The sequence below is a fragment of the Lynx rufus genome, unplaced genomic scaffold (genome assembly GCF_022079265.1).
Source record: "Lynx rufus isolate CCGP_SWC_20201006 ecotype Redwood Valley unplaced genomic scaffold, mLynRuf1.p SCAF_4, whole genome shotgun sequence".
NCBI lineage: Eukaryota > Metazoa > Chordata > Mammalia > Carnivora > Felidae > Lynx > Lynx rufus.
Window position 1 is genome coordinate 9,499,035 of NW_025814856.1, and position 26,499 is coordinate 9,525,533.

Below are 26,499 nucleotides of genomic sequence, written 5' to 3' on the forward strand. Positions count from 1 at the left end.
AGGCTCCGCGTGTTTCTTTCGGGGGAGGGGGGTGAGGGCGGGGTTGGGGAGCCAGCACACCACAGGAGGAGGCAGGGTTCCGGCTGAGGGGCCCGGAGGCTTTTATTTATCGACTGGTCCACAGGGTGGGGGTGGGTCTGCTACAGGGCTACCTCGGGGGCCACCTCGCCGGGCCCCTGGCCTTGGGCCACGTCTGCCGCCCGCTGCTCCCGCCGCTTCTTCCGCTGGAGCAGCCTCCGTTCCCGCTCAAACTCCTTCATGCGCATCACGTAGCTGCGAGCAGAGCACGTGGACGGGTGTCAGGGCCCCTGGCCAGGTCCTCCCAAGCCCCAGGAAGTGGAAGGGCCCGGAATGGGCGTCCCACGGCTTTCTGGGAGGCCTCTGAGTAGGAAAGACCTACCGGCGTGTGGCTGCTTTAAGTCTGGGGTCTGCCGAGCAGGTGCTGGCTGGCTGACAGCGAGCCCTGGGGCGGAAGCTGGGCCTCCCACCAGGAAGCCTGGCCTGGCCATTCCTCCAGGTGGCCTCGAGACCACCCGTCCCCCCAGCAGGCCCCTTGAGAGTCCTCCTTCCACCAAGGTGGGGCCGGGCCAGGCTGGGGCGTGGGCCGGGGTTGAGGCCAGGGCTGGGGCGTGGGCCGGGGTGCAGGGTTGAGGTCAGGCCAGGGGCCGGGGCCGAGGCCGGGGCAGGGGCTGGGGCCGGGGCCGGGGGCTCACTCGAGGTGCTCGCAGTGGTCCCAGTCGTGCTGCTCGTGCTTGCAGGCCAGGAAGTTGGGGAAGCTGTCACGCTTGCACTTGAGCAGCCGGATGAGGTAGTGGGCGCAGTAGTCTCGCTGCTGGAGCACCAGCTGCGCGTCATTCATCTGCTGCTGTGTGGCCACCATCTCTGCAAGGAGCGGGCGGGCTCGTCGGGGTCTCACTGCTAGACACCCCTCCCCACCATCACACCTGATTCCAGGCGGACCCAGCGGGCAACGGGCAACGTGCAGCTGGCAGCCACGGATCAGGGTCCGTCTCTTCCCTTCACCCCGGGGCACCTTGACGTCTGTGCTGGATCCTCACCTCCCTTCCCTGGGTCTCCTTCCTCCCCACCCAACCCTGGGCTCACTCTCTGGACAGGCCCACCCTGCAGGGCCCACGCTCAGAAACACTTTCTCCCAGCGCGTCCCTCTGCGGGGCGCACCCCGGCGTGGGGCGTGTTGCCTGGCGGACCCGGACCCCAGCTTTGCCCTCTGGGCCGGCTTTCGCTTCCTCCGCTAAGAAATGGAGTAACGGGGGGCGCCTGGGTGGCGCAGTCGGTTAAGCGTCCGACTTCAGGCAGGTCACGATCTCGCGGTCCGTGAGTTCGAGCCCCGCGTCGGGCTCTGGGCTGATGGCTCAGAGCCTGGAGCCTGTTTCCGATTCTGTGTCTCCCTCTGTCTCTGCCCCTCCCCCGTTCATGCTCTGTCTCTCTCTGTCCCAAAAATAAATAAAAACGTTGAAAAAAAAATATTAAAAAAAAAAAAAAAAAAAGAAATGGAGTAACGGTCCCCCGCCCCAGAGTCCACAGTGAGTGCTGCCTGAGCGAACACATGGGAAGTGCCCAGGCTCGTGACTCAGAGCTGAACACTAGCTCCAGGGTCCCGGTGGGTGAATCCCCTTCCGGGGGGCCCAGTGGGGCCGTTAGGAACTGGCCACATACCCCAGCCTGTGCCCACCGTGCCTGGTGACCTGCGTTCCTTTCTCGGCCTCCGAGAGGGCTCAGGGCAGCACGGGCGCCCAGGACCCAGCCTGCCGGCACCCTCAGGGGCCACCTCCGCTCCCCTCGACATCTTTCTTGGTCCGGCTCCTTCCCATCAGCACCAAAAGGCGTCCCCGGCAATCTCGCGCTCTTCCCCTGGCTGGCTTCCCTCCCCTCTGCCTGTCTCCGGCCCAGGCCCTCACCTCCTGCCCCTGCACCCCACTGTCTTCCAGCTTCCACACCCCACCCCAGCACTGCTCACACGGGGCTCTCACCAGGGCCTCCCAAGATGCCAGGACCCCGTGCGTGTGTGCTTCCTCTCGAACCTCATCCCCACAGCTCCCTGGGGACCACCCCCTCTTCATGTCCCCTCCAGCTCCGCGGCTGCCCAAACATTAAATGTTGGCTGCCAGTGGTCCTTGCTAGGAGCCCTCTGCGCATTCCAGTCGGCGGCTTCGATCGCTACTCCCCGGGGATGAGCCCCAACCTGCTCCCCCCACTCCCTTCATCTGAGCCCCAGGCGGGGGTATCCACCTGCTGGCTTCCACGGCAACGCGGTGCACCCGGGGCTCCGGCATCATCCCTCAGCAGCCAGGATTTACAGAGCGCCTACCATGTGCCGGGTGTTGGGGGTACAGTAGGAACCATGCCAGACAGGGATGCACGCCCTTGAAGGCAGACGCAGACCACACAGATAGAACTACAGCATTGCAGAATGTCCGGCAACGGTCTGGAGTAGGGAGAACAGTAAAGCAAGGGAGGGAGGGGTGGGGTTGGGGGCTGCGTCACAGCTTTATGTGGAGGGGTCCCTCAGGACTGGCATCCGAAGGCGGGGGAGTGAGTCACACACACACCTGGGGGAAGAGCACTGCCAGCCGTGGAACAGCAGGTGCAAAGGCCCTGAGGTTCAGGATGCCTCAGGGATCAGCCTGAGCATGCCGTTGGAGCTGGAGGCAGGGGCCCGCTTGGTGGGGGTGGGGAGGGTGTCACAAACTCTGTTTCAGACCTGCTGAGTGGGAGATGCCATACAGGAGGTGCACCTGTGAGCCTGGAGTTCAGGGTCCAGGCCCGGCCGGAGATGAAAACTTGGGAGCATCACAAGGCGTGTGAAACGGGGGGTCTAGCAGACACACCCCCAGGGATGGGCGGGAGTGAGTGGAGACAGAAGGCCCAAGCAGCGAGGCACCTCAACAGTCACAAGACAGGGACGTGGGCAAGAATCCTGAGGGAGCATCAGCGAGGTGGGTGGGCGTGTGGGGGGGCCCGGGTGACGAGGGGTTTCCAGGAAGCGGTAGTGATCAACTTGGAGGCGACCGCGGCGGGTCGGTGAGAAGTGACAACTGACAACGGGGTCCAGTGGTACGCGCGGCGTGGGGGTGGGAGGGAAGCGGGACAGCAGCCCCTTCAGTGAGGTGGCGGGGAGACCGCTGGAGGGGATTTTGAAACGGCAGGAGCAACAGCGTGTTTGCACGTTGACGGGGAAACCAATGCTGCGAGAGGAGAGAACGGCTGGGGCAGCCCTCTGATAGGTGAGGGGGCACAAAAGGGTTCCTCTGGAGCGGCGGGGGCGGGGGGGTGCTTAGCTAGAGCAGGGGCAGATCGTGCACAGTAACAGGAGAGAAGGCCAAGGCCCAGGGACGCAGGGAGGCCAGGTGAGCTCTTCGGGTTGCTTCTGGCTCCTTGACGGGTGGATGTAAAGTGACCAGCCGACGGAAGTGGGAGGGACGTGGGAGAAGGTGCCAGAGTCACAGAGAAGGTGGGGGACAGTGGTCTAGGAAGGCACAAGGGCCACCCGAGTGCCAGGGAATGTGGCGGGAAAACCAGTAACATGAAGGGTCCGCCGAGGGGGGCAAAGGGGAGACCAGTCAGCGAGGTTGGGGGTTTCTCTCCCGTGATACTCAGCTGCACCTCCTGCCAGGAGGGAGAGCCGAGTTTCAGCAGGTCAGTGGAGCACAGGCCCGTGGGATTATGGGCAACGCGAGGGGCGATGGGCAGTGGATCAGGAGGTGGGGGGACTGATGGACTGCAGGTGCAGGCGGGGCCGCAGGACTCTCAGGATTTGGGGCACCGGAGGCGTCCGCCTCCTGGTTCTCTCGAACCCAGACCTCTCTGCACACCACCGGCTTCGGTCGCCCTGCCTGTGGCCCGCCCAGCAGCCAGCACAACGTTTTGACAAAGCAAATCTGGTCAGAAGCACTGACCCTCCCCTCTCCTCGTATGTCATCTGGCCGATTCCTACGTATCCCTCTCAGATCTCGCCTCCAGCCACCTACTCCTGGGAGCCTGCCTTGATATCCCCCAGGGGCGGCGCCCGAGATAATGCCTGGCTCCGCTGTCTCTCCCACGGGGCTGGGGCTCTCTTTAGTCACTGCCTGATGTATGCGCGGTGCCCGGCCCGAGACCTGGCCAGGTTGGCCCTCGATGTGCTTGACATTACTCATTAAAAAAAAGAAGCAACGAGCGGGACAGCATGTGCGGCGCGAGCCCCCCTTTCGCTTTGTGTACACCCCCAAACAGCAGCGATATCTGGATAGAGGTACGGTGGACACGCCCCGTCCGTGATAAGCCCTCCCCTGGCTCCCCAGTGATTCCGGGACTGAGCTCAGCTCCGACCGCCTCATTAGCCCCCCGACTGTCACTCTCGCCCCCGGGCTTTTCGCTCACACCGTGACTTCTGCCTGGGATGCCTCCACACTCAGGCAGGCTCACGCGTGTCCTCCGGACTCTTCCGGGCCGAGACCAGGGCTGAGCCCAGACACAGCACGAGAAACCCGAACCCAACCCCGGGGACCCCGGGATTCGGGGGTTCGCGCCCCGAGCCCGCCGGCCGCGCCTGCGCACTGGGCCTCACCGCGCTCCTTGCGCCCCGGGAAGCCGTAGTCGGGGGGGAAGGTGGGCATCCGCTGGGGGTCGGGTTCCCCCGACGGATCGGTCACATAGCGCCGGGCGAGATGCGCCCCCATGGCTGCAGTAGCCGCAGGTTCCTGCAGCCGCCGGGGTCACCTCGCTCCTACCCGGAAGCACTGCCCCTTCGCCAGCCACGGCTTCCGGGTTGTGCAGGTCGCAGCCGGGATCAGGGAGATGAACGACTCCGGAGGACTTCCGTTTTCTCTGGCTCCACCTGGCGGTCAGGCGGAGACAGCACAGGCGCAGCGCGTCCTTTCTAGGGATCAGGTGGATTCCAGAAGGGGGGCTTCCTGCTTCTGGAAACCAGCGGGGCAGGCGATGAGGGACAGTGGGGCCAGGGGCCAGGGGACTTTCCCTCCCCTCCCCGGGCGCCTCTGGTCTCCCGGGGCTAGAGCATAAATGAAAGTTATTTTTCATAGTATACAGTATTTCCCCCCAAAAACGTTTTTCCTCTAGAACTTTTGACTTTGTCTTAAAAACAAAACGAAACAAAAACAAAACCCTGCACAGTACTGGTAATATAATTAGCAAACATCAAAAGTTTAAATACAGTTACTCACAATCAATATTTTAATTGATTAAATTGAATTCAAATAATCAAATAAAGTTATTTATAAATAAAAGTATTTAAAGCTGACATTTTAAGTAAATCCCATCGGATGCTTTTGTAAAAATAAAATAAGATGCAATTGTAGATGCATTTCTACCCTGGTCATGATCCCAGGGCCGTGGGATAGAGCCCTGAGACTGGCTCCCCGCGGAGCGCGGAGCCTGCTCAAGATTCTCTTTTTCCCTCCCTCCTTCTCCCCCGACCCTTTCTCTCTCTCTCTCTCAAATAATAATAAAAAAAAAAAGTCTAGGGGCGTCTGGGTGACTCAGTTGGTTAAGCGTCTAACTCTTGATTTCGGGTCAGGTCATGATCTCACAGTTTGTGGGTTGGAGCCCCACCTGGGCCTCTGTGCTGTGCCCAAGGGCCTGCCTGGGATTCTCTCTCTCCTTGCCTCTCTCTCTGCCCCTCCCTTGCTTGTTTGCTTTCTCTCTCAGAATACGTAAATATTTTATTTAAATAAATATTTTAAATATTTCTCTCTCAGAATAAATAAATACTTTAACTACACTTTAAACAAAGTAATAGCTTTATAAAGAAAAAAGATGCAATTCTACTAGTCCTCTAATGGCCACTCTAAAGAACTGGTGTTACACTTCACGCTTGTTACATTAGGGCTTGCATGTATGAAAACTTAAGAGTACAGAACACAGTTTAATGCCGCCGGATACGCTTCTTGGCCTCAGTGTTCAACTGTACCAAATACTGTGCAAATTTGTTACTGTCCGGAAACCCGCACAGGCTCACAAAGAGGAGTCGTTCAATGGGGGCTTGGCAGTGTCTCGTGCACCTGGCAGAAAGGAAGTTAGATCGTGTCATTCCTCGGCTGCAACCCTCTCCTCGTCCTTCATTTCATACGGAGTAAAAGCTGGACCCAGCCCCAAAGGGTCGGACTCAGGAGGTATGGGGTGGGTTCCCAGAATCTGCATTTCTAACAAGTTTCCGGGTGATGGCGATGTTGCTGGTCTGAAAACCACCCTTGGGGGAATTGCTGAGCCGACTTTCACGTGCTGACACGGAGAAGTGGCCGCAATACGTTATTAGGTGGAGAAAACAGGCTCTCGAGGATGGACCCACGGTGTCTGAGACTTCCTTTCCAGGGCTACTTGGGACCTGACCCAGGAGCATGACACAGAGTTGTGATTCTTGTGCTCTTTCAGACTCCAGGGGGCAGCATTCACATTGCAGTCTTTCTGAACGGCGCTCCTGGAATTGTGCAGTGCACCATCTGCACAGCTGTACCGGGCAGCCCAACCTTGTTCTGGATGTCTCTCCTCCCCCTCCCTTTCTCTGGGCTTCAGCTGCTTACCCAGAGGTGACGGGCTGCGTAAGCGTCTATGCGGTCAGCAGATGAATAACCGGAGAGCGTGGTTTGGAGGAGTCAGTTAGGTGGTCGCACGAAAAGCGCTCACTGCCTGGTATACAGTAGGCGCCCAGTACTTGCTTGCCACTATTACTCGTGTCCGGGCTGCACCCTAACTGGAAGGCAGGAGGCGGGGGAAAAGGAAGCCGCGTTGCAAATGGAGCGGGGCGGCCAGAAGGGGGCGCTCTCGCGCCCTACCGCCCTCCTCCATAGCAGAACCTGCAGAAGAGGTACCTTGCTGAGCTTTGCTCCCTCCGCAGGGAGGGTGAAAGAGTTCCTCCTTGGAGGCGACGGCCCAGCGGGTGAGACAAGGTCACGACTCAGCCAGTGAGAAGCCAGCACACTTGCAACTCCAGATTTGTTCCAGCGGACTTTTTGTATATAAGAGGCCCTCCGACCCCCTCTTTCCTTTATAGAAGAGCGGGCCTCCCCTTGGTTCTCTGGACTCGCCTGTGGTTTGGCCGCACCTTGCTCATCCCGGGGTGCGATCCTCTGCTTTTCCCAAACACACTCATTTTGCTGGTCAAATAATTGGCTGTTTTATTTATTTATTTATTTTTTTTCCGGGTTAACAAAGGGCAACCAGAGAGAAGGCTCCTGGACCAGTCATTTCACTAGAGGCTGAAGGGTGGGGGGAAGGGGCCCATTTTTGTCCCGGGGACCGTGGACTCGAATGCCTCAGTGTGGCCTGTGCATCCTCAGAGTTGGGACCTGGGGGAGATGGTGTCAGGGGGACGGTGGTATGACGCAGCCTGTGGCGGGGTGAGGAAGGGGCCGGGCCTTGGCCAACGGTGCCACGCAATCTTCCTGTTTTTCTCTACTAACCATTTGACAAAGAGACTTTCCGGTGTCCCCTGCCCACCCCCCCCCCCCCGTCCCCTCTTCCCCCCCTCCCCTCCCCCATACGCTGGTTCACTGCTCACAGCCCCCCACCCCTCCTTCCTGCTTCCCTCGCCACCCTCTCCTGCCTCCTGTGGCCTGCCCCAGGCAGGTGCTGTCTTAACATTTCTGAGCAGAGCAGTCTCAGAGGCCCAAGTGGGCCCCCGGGGTGGAGAAGGAAATTCTGGGCGGTGTCTACGCCTTGCCACGGTCTGCTGGATGGGAGATAGGAAGCTTTGCGTAATTCGGTTCAGGGGGAGGAGGAAAAACAAGGTCAGCGAGGCCTAGAAAGCCCCTGGGGCAGGCCTTAATCTGCCCACGGGGCAGAAAAGATGGCATCTGTAATCTGGCCCTGGAGCTGCCCTGGGATTGCGGCTGCCTGCGGGGAGGTTGGCTGGTTGGTGTTGGAGGGATGAGTGAGGGGCTTGGCCTCCTGGGTGGCCTCCGTCAGGGCTGGGCAGGTAGGCCAGTCACTCATTCATTCAACAAACACCCATTGGACACCTACTGTGTGCCGTGTAGCGGAGCTGAGCTGTTAATGGGGGGCAGACAGGCAACGGACAAGAGAAAGAACTGAGGGATATGGAATGTCAGACGGTGATAACTATCGTGGAGAATTATAAAGAAGGAGGGTTGGGAGGAGGGCCGGTTGTTAAAGAAACGCTCACGGAGAAGGGGGACATTTCCTGTTTTTTTGAACACACCTCAGGGCCTTTGCACAGCCTGGATTCCTCTTCCACCAGATAGCCAGCCATTATCCATGGCCTTCCTCCACGTCCTCCAGTCTATTCCAGTTGTCAGGCTTTTCCCCGATCACCTTTTTATTTTATTTATTCTATTTTATTTATTTTTAACATTTTTTTTAAAGTTTATTTCTGATAGAGCAAGCGAGCATGAGCAGGGGAGGAGCAGAGAGAGGGAGACACAGAATCCGAAGCAGGCTCCAGGTTCTGAGCTGTCAGCACAGAGCCCGATGTGGGGCTCGAACCCACGAGCTGTGAGATCATGACCTGAGCCGGAGTCGGACGCTCAGGCGCCCCACCTTTTTCTTCTTTTTAAAAATTGAGATATAAATGACACATGACATCGTATTAGTGTCAGATGCGCAACAAAATGCTTCTACATATGTGTATATGGCAAAGTGATTGCTACAATAAGTCTAGTTCGCATCCACTCAGAGTTACAATTTTTTTCTTGTGATGAGAACTTTATGTATTTATTTGAGAGCGAGCGAGCGAGAGAATTCCAAGCAGGCTCCACGCTCCGTGCAGAGCCCAACATGGGGCTCAGTCTCGTGAGCCCCGAGGCCATGCCCTGAGCCAGTATCAAGAGTTGGATGCTTAACCGATGAGTCACCCAGGCGCCCCGAGAAAGACGGATCTTTATGAGTGTTCCCTATTTGGCTTCTTGTGAACAGTGTTAGTGAATGGATGGGTAGGCAACCCTGTAAAGAATGTAGAGAATTGCCTAGAAAGATGTTTCCAAGAGTGTTACTCGGGGAAAAAAAAAAAAAAAAAAAAAAACGACCAAAAAAAAAAAAAAAGGACTCTCAGCAACTTTCAAATATACCCCATCCCCTGCTTCAACATAAGCATCCGTGCCCTGTGTCGCCCCCTTAGCCCTGCTTTCGCTGCACCCCCCGCAGTTTGATATGGCATCCTTTCACTTTTCGTCAGTTAAAAATATTTTTAATTTTCAACTTCCTCTTTGACCTGTGGGCGTGATTTAATTTCCAAACACTTGCGGGTTTTCCAGATACCGTTCTGCGAGTTCTAGTTTAATCCGCGTCCGGTCTGAGAACATGCTTTGTGAGATTTCCATTCTGTGATCTTCCTTTGTGTTGTGTTGTTGTTGAACAAGGTATCCCAGTACCCTGGAATATAGCGTAACACATAGGGAGTTGTGGGATGAAATGAACAACTGAATCCCCGATCCCCATTGGGCCTATCAGAAGACCTTTGCTCAGAGATGTTCTACTCCCCTGGGGTCACGCAGCAAGACTGGGGCAGAGCTGGGGTCAGCCTGGGCCCGTGGCCTTATGTATGCCCGGTTGATGGGACTGGATTCCTCTACCAGGTCCTGAGCACCCACTGTGTGGCCGGCCCTGAAGGATGGCCTTGGCCGTGTGGCCATTACCAGCTCCCAGCGAGACCATCCGGCCTTCGCCGCCCTGATCTTGCCCCAGATCCGCTCACCTCAAGGGGCGCCCTTGGTGGGGCAGAGATGCTATCAGTCCTCTTGGCTGGTGCAACCCCACCTTCGTCCCCTCCCTTCCCTCTGACCTCACACATCCTTCTGGAGCCTTGTGGTCCAGGGTGTGCTCAGCAGACAGGCTCCTTTTCTCAGACGAGTCTCTATTTCCCCATCTGTAGAATGGGAACGGCTGTACCTACACCTCAGGCAGGTTGGGGAAGTTTTGCACGTTACTTCTTGCAGTGTAATGGGGAACGCCCAGCCCTTGGGGTGAGCTTTCCCTGGAGAGGGAGGCTGGTCTGCTGCAGCCCCCCCCCCCAACTTCAGCCAGGGCTGAGCACACACCTTCCCCATGTGCTGGCGAAGATTTTCCGCTTGTGGAGACTGTGGGTTGCTTATATTGATCTGTGAGGCAAGCAATTCTATTTTAAGTTGATGTTGTTCTGAATGTCTGTTACAGCAACCCAACCTAATATCCTACCCTGTGCACACGCCGGGTGGGATTTCCTTGTTGCTTAAGCCTTAAGCCAGTTTGCGTTTCAATGCCTTTTACTTTCAGCAGAAAGCCCTTATGAGGGGGGGGGACTGGGGTCTTGCCCCTTGCGGTACAGAGTGGTTTCCTATGGTTACCATGGCAAATCCCCCCAAATTTAGTGGCTTCGCACAACAGGAACGGGCTCTTTTACAGTTCTCGAGGTCTGAAGTTCAAATTGTTCGATGGGGGCTGAACCCAGGTGTCAGCAGAGGATCCCGTGGGAGAATCTGTTTGTTTGGCTTTTAAAAATATTTTTATTTTATTTATTTTTTTAAATGTTTATTTTTGAGAGAGACAGAGCATGAGCAGGGGAGGGGCAGAGAGAGAGGGAGACGCAGAATCCGAAGCAGGCTCCAGGCTCCGAGCTGTCAGCCCAGAGCGTGATGCAGGGCTCGAACTCACGGGCCGTGAGATCATGACCTGAGCCGGAGTCAGACGCTTAAGCGACTGGGCCACCTTTTTTTTTTTGCCTTTTCAAGCTTCTAGACCTGCATTCCTTGGCTCATGGCCCCTTCCTGCGTCTTCAAAGCCACCAGCATGGTGTAAAGCTTCAGAGGAAGGAGAGAGACACTTGAGGCACAGACACACAGGGAGAGGCCGGGTGACCACGGAGGCAGACACTGGGGGGACGCGGCCGCAGCCAGGGAGCACCAGGAGCCCCAGATGCTGGAAGAGGCAAGAGAGGGTCCCCCCCTAGAGCTTCTGGAAAGAGCATGGCTGTGCCAAAACCTTGAGTTCAGACTTCTTTCCCGCCAACGCCGAGATAAAATAGATGTTTTGTGTATATTCGGGGTGTGCAAACTGATGATCTGATGTACGTGTACATTGTGAAATAGTTACCATAACATATCCATCACCTGCCAGACCCATTCTATGAAGCCAGCGTTACCTTGGTTCCCAAACCAGACAAAGACCCCACTCAAAAGGAGAATTACGGGCCAATATCCCCGATGAACCTGGATGCAAAAGTTCTCGACAAGATACTAGCAAACTGAATTCAACAGCACATTGACAGAATTTTTCAACCTGATCAAGTGGGAGTCATTCCTGGGCTTCAGGGCTGCTTCGAGATCTGTGAATCAATCAGTGTGATACACCACATTGATAAAAGAAAGGACAAGAACCAGATGATCCTTTCACTAGATGCAGAAAAAGCATCTGACAAACCACGGCATCCTTTCTTGAGAAAAATCCCCGAGAAAGTAGGGATAGAGGGATCTCACCACTCTCACCACCGTTGTTCAACACAGCGTTGGAAGTCCCAGCCTCAGCAATCAGACAACACAAAGAAATAAAAGGCATCCAGATTGCCAAGGAAGGAGTCGAACTTTCACTCTTTGCAGATAACACGATACTCTAGGTGGAAAACCTGACAGGCTCCACCAAAAACAGTTACTAGCTCCCTTTCTTTCCCTTTCTTTCTTTTCTTTCTTTCTTTCTTTCTTTCCTCCTTCCTTCCTTTCTTTTTTTTCTTTTTTCTTTTTCTTTCTTTCTTTCTTCCTTCCTTTCTTTTTTCTCTTTCTTTCTTCTTTTCTTTCTTTCTTTCTTTTTCTTTCTTTCTTTTTCTTTCTTTCTTTCTTCCTTCCTTTCTTTTTTTCTCTTTCTTTCTCTCTTTCTTTCTTTCTTTCTTTCTTTCTTCTTTTCTTTCTTTCTTTTTCTTTCTTTCCTCCTTCCTTCCTTTCTTTTTTTCTCTTTCTTTCTTTCTTCTTTCTTTCTCTTTCTTTCTTTCTTTCTTTCTTTCCTCCTTCCTTCCTTTATTTTTTTTTCTTTCTTTCTTCCTTCCTTTCTTTTTTTCTCTTTCTTTCTTTCTTTCTTTTTTCTTTTTCTTTCTTTCCTCCTTCCTTCCTTTCTTTTTTTCTCTTTCTTTCTTTCTTTCTTTTTCTTTCTTTCTTTCTTCCTTCCTTTCTTTTTTTCTTTTTTTCTCTTTCTTTCTTCTTTCTTTCTTTCTTTCTTTCTTTCTTTCTTTCTTTCTTTTTTCTTTTTCTTTCTTTCCTCCTTCCTTCCTTTCTTTTTTTCTCTTTCTTTCTTTCTTTTTCTTTCTTTCTTTCTTCCTTCCTTTCTTTTTTTTCTTTTTTTCTCTTTCTTTCTTCTTTCTTTCTTTCTTTCTTTCTTTCTTTCTTTCTTTCTTTCTTTCTTTCTCTTTTTTCCTTCCTTCCTTCCTTCCTTCCTTCCTTCCGAGAAGATCCAAGATCTACCCTTATAGCAAATTTCAACTACACAGTACAACATCATCAATTATAGTCACATCATTGTACACTGATTCCCCAGAACTCATTTATCTTACATAACTGAAACTCTGCTCCCCTTAACCAACACCTACCCAATTTTTGCCTCCTCCAGCCCCTGGCAACCACCTGTCTGCTTCTATGAGTTCCACTCTATGGAGGGCAAGGGCAGAAGGCAGACAGACCAGAAGGAGGCTGTTACTGTAATCCGAGCAGACGGCTTAGACTGGGAGGTCAGACCGGCTCAGAAGCTGGTTATATTGTGAAGGGACAGCCACCCAGGATTACTAACAGATTTGCCAGATTTCCAATATCTAGGGTATCTAAGAAACCAGCCCAAACTTAGTGGCTGAGAGTCACTTCAGTGACAGTCACAGATTCTAGGGGACAGGGCATGGTAGGGACAGCTGGTTTCTGCTCCACAACGTCCGGGGCCTCAGATAGGAAGATTCAATGGGCTGGAGGTTGAATCTACTCTACAGTGACTCTACTGTCCCGGGGGGCTGGAAACATCAGGAGGTGTCTTCACTTGCATGTGTGGCACCTGGGCTGGGACAGCTTGAAGTCTGGCCTCAGCTGGGACTGTTGAGCGAACACCTCCATACGGCTTGGGTTTCCTCGCAACATGGCGGCAGGGAGCACGTGTTCTGACACAGCCAGGTGGAGGCTGCATGGCAGCTGTCAGTCACACCACATTCTGTGGTCAGAAGAGAGTCACTGCCACCGTCCCAGATTCAAGGGGAGTGTTGGACTCCTTCGCGGACTGGCGAGGTCACGTTGCATGAGCACACGTAGGACAGACAGATACTGTTGCAGCCATCTTTTGAAAATTCAACTTGCCAGAGCCATGAAATGAGAGAAGAGAGGGGTCATGGGTGATTCTCAGGCCGTTGGCCCCAAAGGCTGATGGCAGGCCTTTGGAGAAACACAAGGCAGGCTGCCCACTTGGGCAGAGCGCTCCAAATGGCTCCAGCCTGGTTACCCCACTGTCTTCACTTGGCTCTCAGGGAACTCCCACGTCTGTGCTGAACCAAAAGATGCGGCCGCTCCTCCTGCAGCCCCTTCCCACAGGTCTCTGGTTTGGGATCGGAGTCAAAACCTCATCCCTTGCTTTACCAATGAGGTGGACAGACTTCTGTCTTCAACTCTCACTTTTTAAATAACTTCCAGTCGATGTCAAGCTCAGGGTGAAAAACCTTCCTTTGCAAGTTCTGTGCATGTGATGGTGGTGACCAGCCTCCAGGATGGCCCCCGATGATCCTCACGTCTCGGTGTTCACGCTCTCATGCCGTCTCCTCCCTCGACGACTCGGAACCGGTCGGGGTGAAAAAAGATAGCAGCGGTCACAGCTTGTGACTTGTGCGGCCAAAGCATCCAAGGTGGCATGGCTTCCACCCTGGCCCGTGCCACATTGGGAAGACGCTCCATCGGCCCTTTGGAGAGAGCGCCCCATCTTGGAAGCAGATCTCCCAGCTTCAGCACAGAGACCTTGGCCCCAGGGAGCCTCTTGACGGGATATGCGAGATCCCGGGGAAGAACCAGTCACCCGGCCAAGCTGCTCTTGAACTCAGCGCCGCGGAAACTGCGAGCTAATAAATGCTTGTTGTCGTTTACGAAGCTTTGGGGTAATTTGTGATGCAGCCAGAGATAACTGAGCCAGGAACGTGGAACATGGAACGTTCGCTGTGGAACATGGGAGTACTTAGCACCTATCACTTTAGCATTTTGTCACAATTGTCACTTCCAGGAGGCCTTCCCTCTTTATCTCTCTACACTAGCCTCTATCCTATCCCTCACTCTGTTTTATTGTATTTTATTGTCATTAAAAAAAAAAGTTTATTTAAGCGATCTCTGCTCCCCACGTGGGGCTCGAACTCATGACCCTGAGATCAAAAGCTTCATGCTCTTCTGACTGAGCCAGCCAGGTGCCCCTGTTTTATGTCACTTTTTAAATGTTTGTACATTTTTGAGAAAGAGAGAGAGACAGCATGAGCGGGAGGCGGGGGCAGAGAGAGAGGGAGACACAGAATCCGAAGCAGGCTCCAGGCTCTGAGCTGTCAGCAGAGAGCCCGATGTGGGGTTTGAACTCACGAACCGTGAGATCATGACCTGAGCTGAAGTCGGACGTTTAACCAACTGAGCCACCCGGGCGCCCCAGGAGAGAGAGTCCTAAGTCAGCCTCACGCTCAGCACAGAGCCCGACGCGGGGCTCGAACCCACGAACCGTGAGATCATGACCTGAGCCGAAGCCGGACGCTTGACCGACGGAGCCACCCAGGCGCCCCTACGTGATTTTATTTTAATAATACTCGGTGACTATTGGAAATAAAATAAAAAACCGAACCACTTATTTCTATATTTATTTCCTAGTTCAGTGTCTGTTGTGTCTTGATGGGAAGTTCCACGAAGGAAGGAGCTTATCCGTTTTTTCCACCCAGGGCTTGCTGCTCAGATGCAGGCGTTGCCACTTCTGTGCGTGAATCCAAACTGGGGCGAAGGATGTGTGCGTCTGTGTGTGTGTGTGTGTGTGTGCGTGTGTGTGCGCGCACGTGTGTGGGGGGGGTTTGGGTGGTTCCCCCGAAGGTGGATTTGCATGTGCTTGAATTTTAATGAAAAAGGGAACTGAGAGAAACCTCAGGCACCTGAGCAGGAGGTGTCAGAGGCAGATACCATCCGGGCCTCTCTTCTCAGGCTCTCGTGTTAGCCGTGGCCGTGCACATGTATACCAACTCTGGATGTCAGGACCTGCCAGGTATGACCCTGGCCGGGCTGGAGCTGGGGGGCCAGCCAGGGATGGTCGGGACCCAGATTACGGCATCCCCACCCTGCGGCTAGAAACCGGGGCCGAGGGACAGAGGAGGGGATGGGCTGGGCTCTCACTTGCCTCTCGTCTGGAAGGGACCAGAGAGGAGGAGGAGGATGGCGATGATTACGAGAACATGGCACCCCCCTACAAGGATCTCCCTCCCAAGCCAGGTAAGAGGACTCCTCAGAGGCCGGGTGCAGAAAATGTGTGGCCTGTGGCCCGAGGGAAGCAGTGGCCAGGGGGCATTAGCTGGGCGTTGTAGACGCACGGTCAGCCTCCTGTGTGCCCGGCCAGACGCCGTGATGACAGGTGTCTCTGTGCCTCTGCCCTGCCCCGGAAGGTCTCCCTGTCCACTGGGAGGGGCGGTTCCGGGCACAGCCCCCGGTGAGCAGGTCCACGAAGGATTGGCCCGAGAGAACGGGGGAAATCTCCAGGGGGAATTGAGGGCTCCGCTTGTAGTGGTGGGGAGACTGGGGTCAGAGGGGGGGCTATTGGGATGGGGCTTAACGGATGAGCCGGAGTTTGTTAGGCAGAGGAGCCTGGTAGAGAACTGATGGGTGCACAGGTCCTGAGACACGAAAGCCGGTGCTTTGTAAGCAGTGCGTGGACCCTCGACTCCCAGCCTCCTCACATCCACACTCTGGGAACCGGATTTGCCTTTAGGCTCCGTGGCTGGCCCGGGTCTCGAGAAGAGTCTGCTAAGTGGGTATGAAAGGGAAGGCTTCGAGGCTCCCCTGAGGGTCGACCGCGCTGTGCTGGTGTCCTTGGACCCCGGCCGGTCCCTGTAGGGCGGGGCGCTGCGTCCACGGCTTCTTAGTCCAGCGAGAGGCCGACCCGGGAGGTGCCCGGGGCTGCGAATGAGGCAGGAGGGGCCCTGGGCTCTGCGGCGGGTCGGCTCCCAGCTCCCACTTGGTCTCTGCACAATCCTCAAGCCCACCTCCAACACGGACCCCACCCATTCCATCTTCGGTGCTGCCCCTTCCCCGAAGTCGGCCCCTTCCCCGAAGTCGGCCCCTTCCCCATTTCCGACTGCAGTCCGATTTCCAGCTTTATTCCCAAAGCCGCAGTCGTGCCTCTTTCCTCCACAGAACCACGACCTAAACGGGGTTTCCTCCCCATCCCCTGGTGCAGTGATAGTCCCACCCTTCATCCGGACCACATCCCGCACCGCGACCCTGCTCCCGTGTCCCTCACCGTCCCCCCCACCCCATCCTCAACCCAGCCTTAGCCCAGACTCAGCTGTGTCTTTAACTGAGGGCGAACAACTGCCCCAGGTTTTCCCAGGGCTGAGTGATTTCCTGGAACGTGGGACTTTGAGGTTTAAAACTGGGCAAGTCCTCCGCGATCCAGGACGGCTGGTCGCTCTAGCTCAACCCCAGTTCCATTCTCATGCTCAACCCTGTCCCTCACCCTCCACCTGAGCCTCGGCCCTGGCTCCATCACTGCTTCTGATCTTTTTCCGGGCCTCACACGGGCTCTAACTCTGAACTTCTCTTCTACAGACTCGATGGCCCCACCTAGGCCTCCGAGGGCAGGTGAGTTGGGGCTGGGGGTACAATAAACTCAGTGCTGCCTTTGTGCTGCTCTGGGCCTAACCATTCCTTTCCCTCCCTCCTCTCCCCCCCCCCCAGGAAAGAAAACAGAGAACCCCCCACTGCCTTGCAAGTCCCCAAAGATCAAAGGTGAGAATCTGGGGCTGGGACCTTTCACTTTACCTGGCTGGAGTCCTTGTCTGCATAACCACTGTCTTTCTGGCCCCTTCCAGGCCCGGACCTCACTCCTGTCATCTGCACATCTCCTCCACTGGGTGAGCGGTGGGGAGAGCCTGTCAGAAGCCTGCGAGGGGACACCGGGAAGCCCTCCAGTTCCCTAGAGAACAAATCGGATGGGATGGGGGAGGTGTTGATCTTGGGATGTAGAGTCTTGCAGCAACTTGCGAATAAACGCTTCTCTCCCTTTCTCCCAGGTGGCAATCCCGAATGCCCTCCGTTCCAGCCGTCCCTAGCTGGTAAGTCCACATGCCCCCCGGGTGTGCCCCTCTCTTCCCTCTCATGGTAGCAAGTATCCTTGAGTCAGACCTATAGCTCCAGAGGGAGACCCTGGGGCAGAGAAGTGTCTCCTTTCCGAAGGTCCTCCTCCCTGAGTCTAAACCAGACTCGAGGGACCCAGGGTCTCTGCCTGATTCTCCTCAGGCCCCGCCTCCTACTTGCATAAAGGACGGGAAACATTCTCTGCCCCTGATGCAAAGGTCCATAAGCTTCCCAGAAGGGGGGAGCAGCTTGGGCAGGGGCTGCCGGAGGGTATAGGGTAAAGCATCGCAAACGTTAGGAGCTGCGCTGGGTCCAACTCATGCACGACCTCGCCAAGCCCTCCGTGTACTTATTTGCAAACCGAGAATAATAGTGACATCTACGTGATAAGGGTGAGGATCCGGTAATAAGGGTGTGACAGGATGCTTTGGCACACGGCACGTTCTCTCCCGTGTTCTGGGTTATGTTGTGGTCGTGTTAGGTTGCGGTGACGGTGTTGGATTTGAAAATGGAGATGGGATGGGGGTGGGGCTTCATTTGGAGATGGGGAGGGGGCTCCGTTTGGGGAAGCGATGGCCCTGAAGCACAGCATGTGCTCTTCTGGGCTCCTTCAGGGTTCTCTTCCCCTGACCCTCTCTCGCCGACGCCCTCTGGGGAGCCAGTCATGACCACGGATCTCTGTCTCCCCGCTCTTGGAGAGAGGCTCGAGTGTCTCTTCCTCACTCTATGAAGCACCAGCACTGGTCTCTGTGTCCCCACTCTCTTCCCCCAGCCACCCCGGGGTCCCAGCTCAGTCAGAAGTCCAGATGTCCTGGGTGCTACCAGGAGGAGAGACTGGTGGTGTTCCTGTGCCTGCTGGTGGTGGTGTCACTGCTCCTGGGCTGCACTGGTCTGGCTGTGACCCTTATCAAGTGTGAGTAGGAAGGGGATGGGGCCTGGGGAGACGCTGAGCATGGGGCGTGGGAGGGCCTGGGCTCAAGATGGACTCTTCCTCATAGACCAGGAGGTGGTGGGAGAGCTGAGAATGTTGACCTTTCAGCAGACGGCATGGCAAGCAAGTGGTGAGTGCTTTGTTCCCTTCATGTTATGCATATCGAACGCCCAACATGACCCCTCAAATGCGACCCCAAGGCCACTTCCGATCCTGCCTTTGCCGGGAATTGTGTAGGTATCGGGGGACGGGTGGGGTAGGGAGCACATCAGGCACCGTTCCTGTCCTTGCAGAGTGTGTGCGTGTGTGTTTATGTGCATGTGTGCGTCTAGATTGCCACTGTCCAATATGGCGGACATGAGCCACTGTGGCTATGGGACAAGTAGGCTATTGGACACTGTGGCAATGGGACACTTGCGGTGTGGTCATTCTGAACGGAGATGGGCTGTGAGTGTAAAACACACACCAATGTCAAAGACTTGCTCCAAAAAAAAAAAAAAGAATGTAAAATATCTCAACAATATCAAGAATAATAATCTTTAATACTGGTTACCCATTAAAATATTTTGGATACATTGGCATAAGTAAAAAAAATAACACTCAAATTATTTTTGTCTGCTTTCTTCTGACTTTTAAAAAATGGGGCCATTAGGGACGCCTGGGTGGCTCAGTCGGTGAAGTGCCTGACCTCGGCTCAGGTCATGATCTCGCGGTTCGTGGGTGCAAGCCCTGCGTCCCCCTGAAGCCTGCTTTGGATTCTGTGTCTCCCTCTCTCTCTGCCTCTCCTCAGCTAGTGCTCTGTCTCTTTCTCTCTCAAAAATGAATAAACATTAAAAAATTTTTTTAAATGGGGCCATTCGAAAATTCAAAATTATGTATGTGGTTTATATTCTACTTCTGTTGGACAGCACAGGTATTAAGAAGCATTTACCAAATTATCACCCAAATGAGTATAAAACCCCAAATTTCAGCGAATTGTCCAAAGGATGCTGATTCTATGAAAAAAAATATAATAAGGGATCTTTGACCTTACCTTTGGGAAGGTCATATAGGGCTTTCCTAGGGAAAGAGTGCTGTAGCTGAGCGAGGGAAGGGAAACAACCACGTGAGGGGTGGAGGGCTTCAGGTGTGTGCAAAGGCCCTGTGGCAGGAGGCAATGTCATAAGTAAAGGGAGGAGTACGGGGCAGTTGGACGGGTAAGAGGTGATGGTGGCTTGGATGAGGGTGGAGAGAGGTGGGTGGAGTAGAAAAGCTTTAGTGGGTAGAGAGACGGAAGGGTGTCCAGCTGGAAGTGGGCAAGTCTGACGTGGGAGCAGTGGGAATACTTAGTTGTAGAAGAATCTCCTGGGCTAGCACGGCCTTCGCCATGTTTGGTGAAGCCCAACAATTGTCGCATGTTGCATTCAAGCCACTCTTCTGCTCGAAACCCACTGGCGGCGTCTCACTGCCCAGAGTCCAAGGCGAAACTCCAGGCTTAACACTCGAGGACCTGGACATTGGCCCTCACCCTACTTTGAGCTCTGGCTCCTGTGAGGTTCACCTTGACCTCTACCGCTGCGGCCTGCCCCAACATGTCTGCTTCTGTAAAGGTGGCCCCGGCCTGCTGAGCCTCCCTCCCTCTCTCTCGCGGATACTGAGTCACTATCTTCCTGCAAAACCCACCTCCTCCAGGAAGTCCACCATCCCCACTCTTCCCCAAGCCCCAGAGCTCAGTCCCTCCTCTGAGCCACTCTAGGACTCTCTCTGGGCACTGAGCACGTCAGTTTTGAGTTCTAGCACCACCCGCTAGAAAGAGGGTGCAGTGAGGAGCGTGGGTCTCGCTTCTTTCTGGTGTTTGCAGTCAGCGGTGGGTGGATGGGTAGATGGGCGTTTGCGTTACTAACCTTCCAGCCCATCCTTGCTGACAGTGACTGGCACGGCAGGGCTGGCTGGCCTGAAGAAGGATATTGACCACATAAGAACTAACACCAACCAGTCCCTGGTAGAACTTCGGGGCTTATTAGGTGAGTGGGACTTGGGGAACTGCCCTGAGATGGGGGACATGACTGTGCTGGCATGTTGCACAAATCCTCAGGGGGGTGATTCTCAGTGCAGTTAACCCGAACGATGCCCCCTGGAGATGAGCAGTGCGCAACCCGCACAACTGTGTATGGCACACCGTGTACATGACCCCGGCTCTGGGGCCATGCTGAGAGCATACTATTCTGTCCCTAGACTGTACCAGGACCACCTGCCCTGAGGGCTGGCTCCCCTTTGAGGGCAAGTGTTACTACTTCTCCCCAAGGACCAAGTCATGGGATGAAGCCCGGAAGTTCTGCCAGGAGAATTACTCTCACTTGGTCATCATCAGTAGCTTCGCCGAACAGGTGAGCTATCCCCTCCAAGCCCTCAAGAGCCAGCAGGTTTCACATAGCCTTCCTGGATGGAGAGAAATTGGAAGTGCTTTTGAGCCACTAAGACTTTTTCTTTTTTTAAAATGTTTAATTTATTTATTTTGAGAGAGAGAGAGCAGGGGAGGGGCAGAGAGAGTCTCAAGCAATGTCAGAACAGAGCCTGACGTGGGGCTTGATCCCACGAACCATGAGACCATGACCTGAGCCAAATTCAAGAGTTAGATGCTTAGTCGACTGAGTCGCCTCGATGCTCTTAGCCCCTAAAACTTTTTTTTAAATTGTTTATTACTTTTGAGAGAGAGAGACAGAGAGCAAGCAGGGAAGGGGCAGAGAGAGAGGGAGACACAGAACCGGAAGCAGGCTCCAGGCTCTGAGCTGTCAGCACAGAGCCCCACGCGGGGCTGGAACCCTCAGACCTCGAGATCGTGACCTGAGCTGTAGTCGGCCGCCCAAACGACTGAGCCACCCAGGCGCCCCCGCTGCTAAGGCTTCAAATAACAAGGTTAAGAGGACAGGCTCTCCTTGGATTCAAATCCCAAGTCTCGGCATTCTCTCTAACCCGGAGATATCGTCACGGCTATTATATTCCTTCCGTTCTCCAGGCTGTGTTCCAAACACCTCGCATCTTACATTAACGTCCTCACAACAACCTTGTGAATTAGCGTGTGAGTCAGGAGGGGTCACGTGATGCCCAAGTAACCGTCCCCGTAGCTCGATGACGGACGCGTGGGTCCTGCTGCGCTTTGAGGTGGTAGGAAAGCAGTTTCACCGGCGAAGGAAAACTGGCTTTTCGTAAGCACCTGCGATGATTTGGTGCTACGAAGGTTAGAGTGCAAAAACCATTTACACACGGTAGACATTGCTTGTACTTTGCAGATGGGGAAACCGAGGCACCGTACGTTTAAGAGACTTGCCCGTGGCCATGGACAACTAGCAAGTGTCAGAGCCGGGATTTGAGCCCGGGGGTCTGCATGGTCTTTTTCCATCCTTTACCTGTGTCATTATTTTCTTTTTTCAACGTTTTTTTTTTTTTTTTTTTTAATTTATTTTGGGGACAGAGAGAGACAGAGCATGAACGGGGGAGGGGCAGAGAGAGAGGGAGACACAGAATCGGAAACAGGCTCCAGGCTCCGAGCCGTCAGCCCAGAGCCCGACGCGGGGCTCGAACTCACGGACCGCGAGATCGTGACCTGGCTGAAGTCAGACGCTTAACAGACTGCGCCACCCAGGCGCCCCTGTGTCATTATTTTCAAGCAGATTTCTTGTAGACAACATACAGTTGGGTCTTTTTTTTTTTAACTGTTCTTTATTTTTGAGAGAGAGTGTGCGAGCGAGGGAGGGGCAGAGAGAGAGAGAGAGAGAGAGAGAGAGAGGGACAGAGGATCTGAAGCAGGCTCTGGGCTGACAGCAGTGAGCCCAATGCGGGGCTCGAACTCACAAATTGTGAGATCATGTCCTGAGCTGAAGGTGGACGCTCAACCGACTGAGCCGCCCGGCCGCCCCGGATCTTGTTTTTTAAATTCAGTCTGACGATTTCTGGCTCTTAATGGGTGTTTTTAGACCACTTACATTTGATGTAATTAAGCTGATGGCTGAATGGAGTTTGTACTTGCAGAAGTTTGTGGCCAAGGCTCATGGCTCTCCACGGATCTACTGGCTGGGGCTGAGTGACAGGGACCATGAAGGGGACTGGAAGTGGCTGGATGGGTCACCCGTCACTCTGAGGCAAGTACTGAGGGCCCTTGGGGTCTCTGCCCGCCATGGTCTTTGTGCAGTCCAAGCCAGAAGATGCTTTAGAACCCCAGGCCGGGCTGGATAAAGGAGGCCCAAGGGTGCTTTTTTGCTCACAGGGAATCTGGTCCCTGTACCTTTAAAATTTTTCTCCATTGCGGGGAGCCTGGGTGGCTCAGGTCATGATCTCACGGTCCGTGAGTTCGAGCCCCGTGTCGGGCCCTGTGCTGACGGCTCAGAGCCTGGAGCCTGCTTCCGATTCTGTGTCTCCCTCTCTCTCTGCCCCCTTTCCACTCACGCTTTATCTCTCTCTGTCTCTGAAAAGTGAATAAACCTTTAAAAAGATGAAACATTTTTCTCCATTGCAACATCTTTGCTTTTTAGTACAACTATAAGGTCAGGTCCTCAGGCCAGTGGTCGGGGGGAGGGGGCGGCGGAGGGAAGGAGGAGTGGTTATAGGGTGGGAGGGAGAGGCAGCTTCCAAAAGCTTCATCCTTTTGGATGAGCGGGATCTCTCTATCTCTAGCTCTCTGTCTGTCTGCACTCTACATATATTAACCCATTGATTTAATCTTTTTAATAATCCTATAAAGAAGGTATAATTGTTCCCATCTTTAAAAATTTTTTCTTATCATCTCCACTTTAAAGATGAGGAAACTGAGGCACAGAGAGGTTGAGCAACCACCTAAGGTTGGAGAGCTGGCAGGTGGCCCGTGCCAGCCAGTCTAGCTTTAAAGCCTATATTCTCAGCCTTTACACTTACTTTCTCAAGGAGTGTGTGTATTTGTATTTTAAACAAATATTCACCGATTGTCCCTCATAGTGGTTATACCAGTTTATGCTTTCGCTGGCTCGACGATACTTTTCTTCATTAAGAGTTCATCAAACTTTTGTAATTTTGTTGGTTTAATTGTAGATGAAATGGAATCCCAATTTAGTATTAACTTGCATTCTCTTATAATGACTGGAGTTGGATATGTTATTTTTTTGTTATTTGTATGTTTTTTAAAGTTTATTTTGAGAGAGAGCGTGAGCAGGGGAGCAGGGGCGGGGCAGAGAGAGGGAGAGAGAGAGAATCCCAAGTAGGCTCGTGCTGCCAGTGCAGAGCTCGATGTGGGGCTCGGACCCACAAGCCATTGGATCATGACCTGAGCTGAAATCGAGTTGGACGCTTCACCGACTGGGCCCCCCAGGTGCTCCTGGGTATCTTCTCATATGTTTAATAGACACAGGTATTAACTTTTCTGTGAAGTGTTTATTATATCACTGGTATATTTTTACACTGGGATTTTAATTTTTTTCGTCTTTCTTTCCTTCTTCCTTTCTTTCTCTTTCTTTCTTTCTTCCTTTAGATGTTTATTTTTGAGAGAGCATGAGCAGGGGAGGGACAGAGAGAGAGGGAGACATAGAATTTAAAGCAGGCTCCAGGCTCCAGGCTGTCAGCAGAGAGCCCACAGAGTCCGATGCAGGGCTCGAACCCATGAACTGTGAGATCATGACCTGAGCCGAAGTCGGAAGCCTAACCGACTGAGCCACCCAGGTGCCCCTTCTTCTTTATTTCTAAGAGCTCTTTATATATTAGACATATTAGTGTCCTGACAGGGGTTCTCATTTTTTGTTAAAGACTCCTGGAGGAGGGCACCGCTCTATAAATAGCAAAGACATGGCATAGTGGGGTGCTGTGAGGGCCCAGCTGAGACCCCCTCATGGGGCTGGTGCAGCTCTCCCCCGGCAGAGGGAACTGACTGCTAAAGGCTCACGGATGTGCTTTCTCTAGAGAGTTGTCCTCAGCTGAATGGAGGCCAGCTCCCCTAGGAGGTTACTTCAGCCCACAGCCAACGAGTGGCTAAGAGAAGCCGGGACCCTGTGTCACAAGTCGAGAGAACTCTGTGGTGCTGTTCACACTCCAGAGCTCCCTCTTGGATTAGGCTGAGGCAAGACCAGGCTGAACCCACATCGGGGCTCAAGGTCTCCCCCCCGCACCATTCTGCTTCTCGCACTCCTCTCCTGAGAGCGTCCCTTAGTAAATCCCATGCACCGAATTGCCAAATCCAGCTCTGCCTTAATGGAAGAGACTTGAGATACTACAATGCCTGGGAGGTTGGAAGGATTCCAAGAAGCGTTCTTTGTAAGAGGCAGAAACTGACCAGATGAAGGAAACGGACTCAGGAGCAGGAGACCGTCCTGGTGAACGGGGAGGCGGGGCTGAATTAAGACAGACAAGGTGGGGGTGAAGGGGACAACGTGGTGGCTTCAGGTAATTCTGGAAAGCTGAAGAAATGGCTAGGATGCAAGAAAGAGCCTTGAACCGTGAGGGCCTTTCCTCCCCCCTCCCCCCGACTCCCTGATATTCTTTCTTTAATTAACAGGCTTTCTTTTTTGCCAAACAATTGAGCAGAAGGTACACAGTTTCCTCTGTCATTACCATCTTGCATTTTTGGGGTGGCACGTTTGTTACAGACGATGAACCAATATGGATACATTATGATGAGTTGAAGTCCTCGGTTCCCATTAGGCTTCGCTCCAAGTGTTGTGCATTCTGTGGGTTTTGACGCGTGTATGTTGTCACGTATCCACCGTCGCAGTATCGCATAGAGTGCCCTGAAAAAAATCCCCTGTGCCCTCCCCAATGCCTGCTTTTCCTCTCTGCAGCTTTTGGGACCCAGAGGAGCCCAACAACATCAACGATGAGGACTGTGCCAGCATGAACAAAGGTGGCACCTGGAATGACCTCTCTTGTGACAAAACGACCTACTGGATTTGTGAGCGGAAATGTTCCTGTTGAACCCCACGGCTGAGGGTGGGGGGGGGTCCCTACTCGAGTGCCCCTCGGCTCTTGGGGATGAGAGCCTCCCGCCCTTCCACGGAAGACTCTGCCAGTCTGTGAACCAACACGGATGGACCTACGACGGAACCAGCAGCTTGGATGGAGCCAGTCCCCTTGGGTGCAAGTGAGAGCAATTCTCTGGCGACTAGAGGGCTTGTGCAATTGGATGATGTCCTAGTCTATTCAGGCCGCTGTACCAGAATACTGGAAACTGGATGGCTTACAGGCAATAGAGATTTACTTGTTGAATTTCTGGAAGCCGGGAAGTCCAAGGTGAAAGTGCAGTGCTTGGTGAGGGCCCACTTTCTGATTCGCAGAGGGCCATCTTGCTGTGTTCTGTTATGCTGCAAGGGGGGAGAACTCTCTGGGGTTCCTGTTATAAGGAACAAAGAGTTCCACCCTTATGACCTGATCGCCTCCCAAAGGCCCTTATCGCCTTGAACCATCACATTGAGGGTTAGGGTTTAAGATACGAATTGGGCGGGGGACACACAATTCAGTCTGTAGCAGGTGGCGAGCTGGCAGGAGACCAGGTCTTAGACATTGTCTCCCAGCTCTGGGGGCTGGAGGAAACTCACCAAGTCCTTGCTCCCGGCTCCGCGGAAGCAATCCTGGCCGCGGGGGGCTCCGGGTCTGATAATGACTGAGCTGGAGCGGAAAACTCCCTGGCTCTTCTGAACCCTGGGGTGCTGGCCCAGGGCTCCCTTACTGCCTACCTGATGTGGAACAGCTTCTGGGAAAGCAGGTGGGGAAAAATTGTCCTTGACAAAGCAACTTTCTCAATGTCCCAGGTGAGGTTTGCCTGACCTAGGGGGCAGAATCAGGCCTCTGCCAAGACCTGGCCTGTGAAGCTTCCAGAAAGGCAGACCACCTGAGAGGCAAGCCCGCCCCCTCCCCCAATGTGTGGTCAGATTCCCAGGACAGCGGCGGTGGCTACCTATGCCTGCACCTGCCTTTAGGCTGTTGGTGGTTTGCAAAGATCTTCGATGAATGATTCACTTTTACTTGCCGTGGACCTTCCTGGACTGTTAGCTCTTGCCGTGTGAGAGCTTCTCAAAATGTCAGTTCGATGTGTGGCCCTTGCCCAAGGTGACGGTCTGCTGTGGGGGAGGGCGTGTTCCACAATAAAGCACCATAGACTGGCTTATTTGCGAGAAGTTTACTGCCTCCTCGTTCTGGAGGCTGAAGTCTAAGACTGGCGGGTCGATGTCGTTGGTTTCTGGGGAGGTGTCTCTCCTTGAGTTGTATCTGGCTCTCAGCTCCCCGTGTCTCCACATGGACTTGTCCTTGTGCGTATCTGTGTCCTAATCTCTTCTTCTTATGGAGACATAGGTCATATTGGATCAGGGCCCCTTG

The 26,499-nt window shown here is 53.9% G+C and overlaps 2 protein-coding genes across 3 annotated transcripts; one reads left to right on the forward strand and one right to left on the reverse strand.

The window, feature by feature from the left end:
• Window positions 1-77: 77 nt before the first annotated feature.
• On the reverse strand, window positions 78-4,736 carry NDUFB7 (NADH:ubiquinone oxidoreductase subunit B7). Its single transcript, XM_047095098.1, has 3 exons — window positions 4,568-4,736; window positions 714-882; window positions 78-273 (listed from the first exon to the last, which is right to left on the reverse strand). The coding sequence occupies exons 1-3, from the start codon at window positions 4,677-4,679 to the stop codon at window positions 141-143; spliced, it is 414 nt and encodes a 137-aa protein (XP_046951054.1). The 5' UTR covers window positions 4,680-4,736; the 3' UTR covers window positions 78-140.
• A 10,329-nt stretch (window positions 4,737-15,065) lies between these two features.
• CLEC17A (C-type lectin domain containing 17A) lies at window positions 15,066-26,287 on the forward strand. Of its 2 annotated transcripts, XM_047095096.1 has the most exons (12): window positions 15,066-15,177; window positions 15,324-15,401; window positions 16,734-16,766; window positions 16,863-16,913; window positions 16,997-17,038; window positions 17,198-17,239; window positions 18,034-18,174; window positions 18,260-18,322; window positions 20,100-20,195; window positions 20,407-20,558; window positions 22,201-22,310; window positions 24,969-26,287. In XM_047095096.1, exons 1-12 carry the CDS (start codon window positions 15,144-15,146, stop codon window positions 25,099-25,101), a joined length of 975 nt encoding a protein of 324 aa, XP_046951052.1. In that variant the 5' UTR covers window positions 15,066-15,143; the 3' UTR covers window positions 25,102-26,287. The 2 variants fall into 2 exon arrangements, with proteins under 2 accessions (XP_046951052.1, XP_046951053.1); XM_047095097.1 differs by lacking the exon at window positions 22,201-22,310 and having other exon boundaries at window positions 24,969-25,101.
• The last annotated feature ends 212 nt before the right edge of the window (window positions 26,288-26,499 follow it).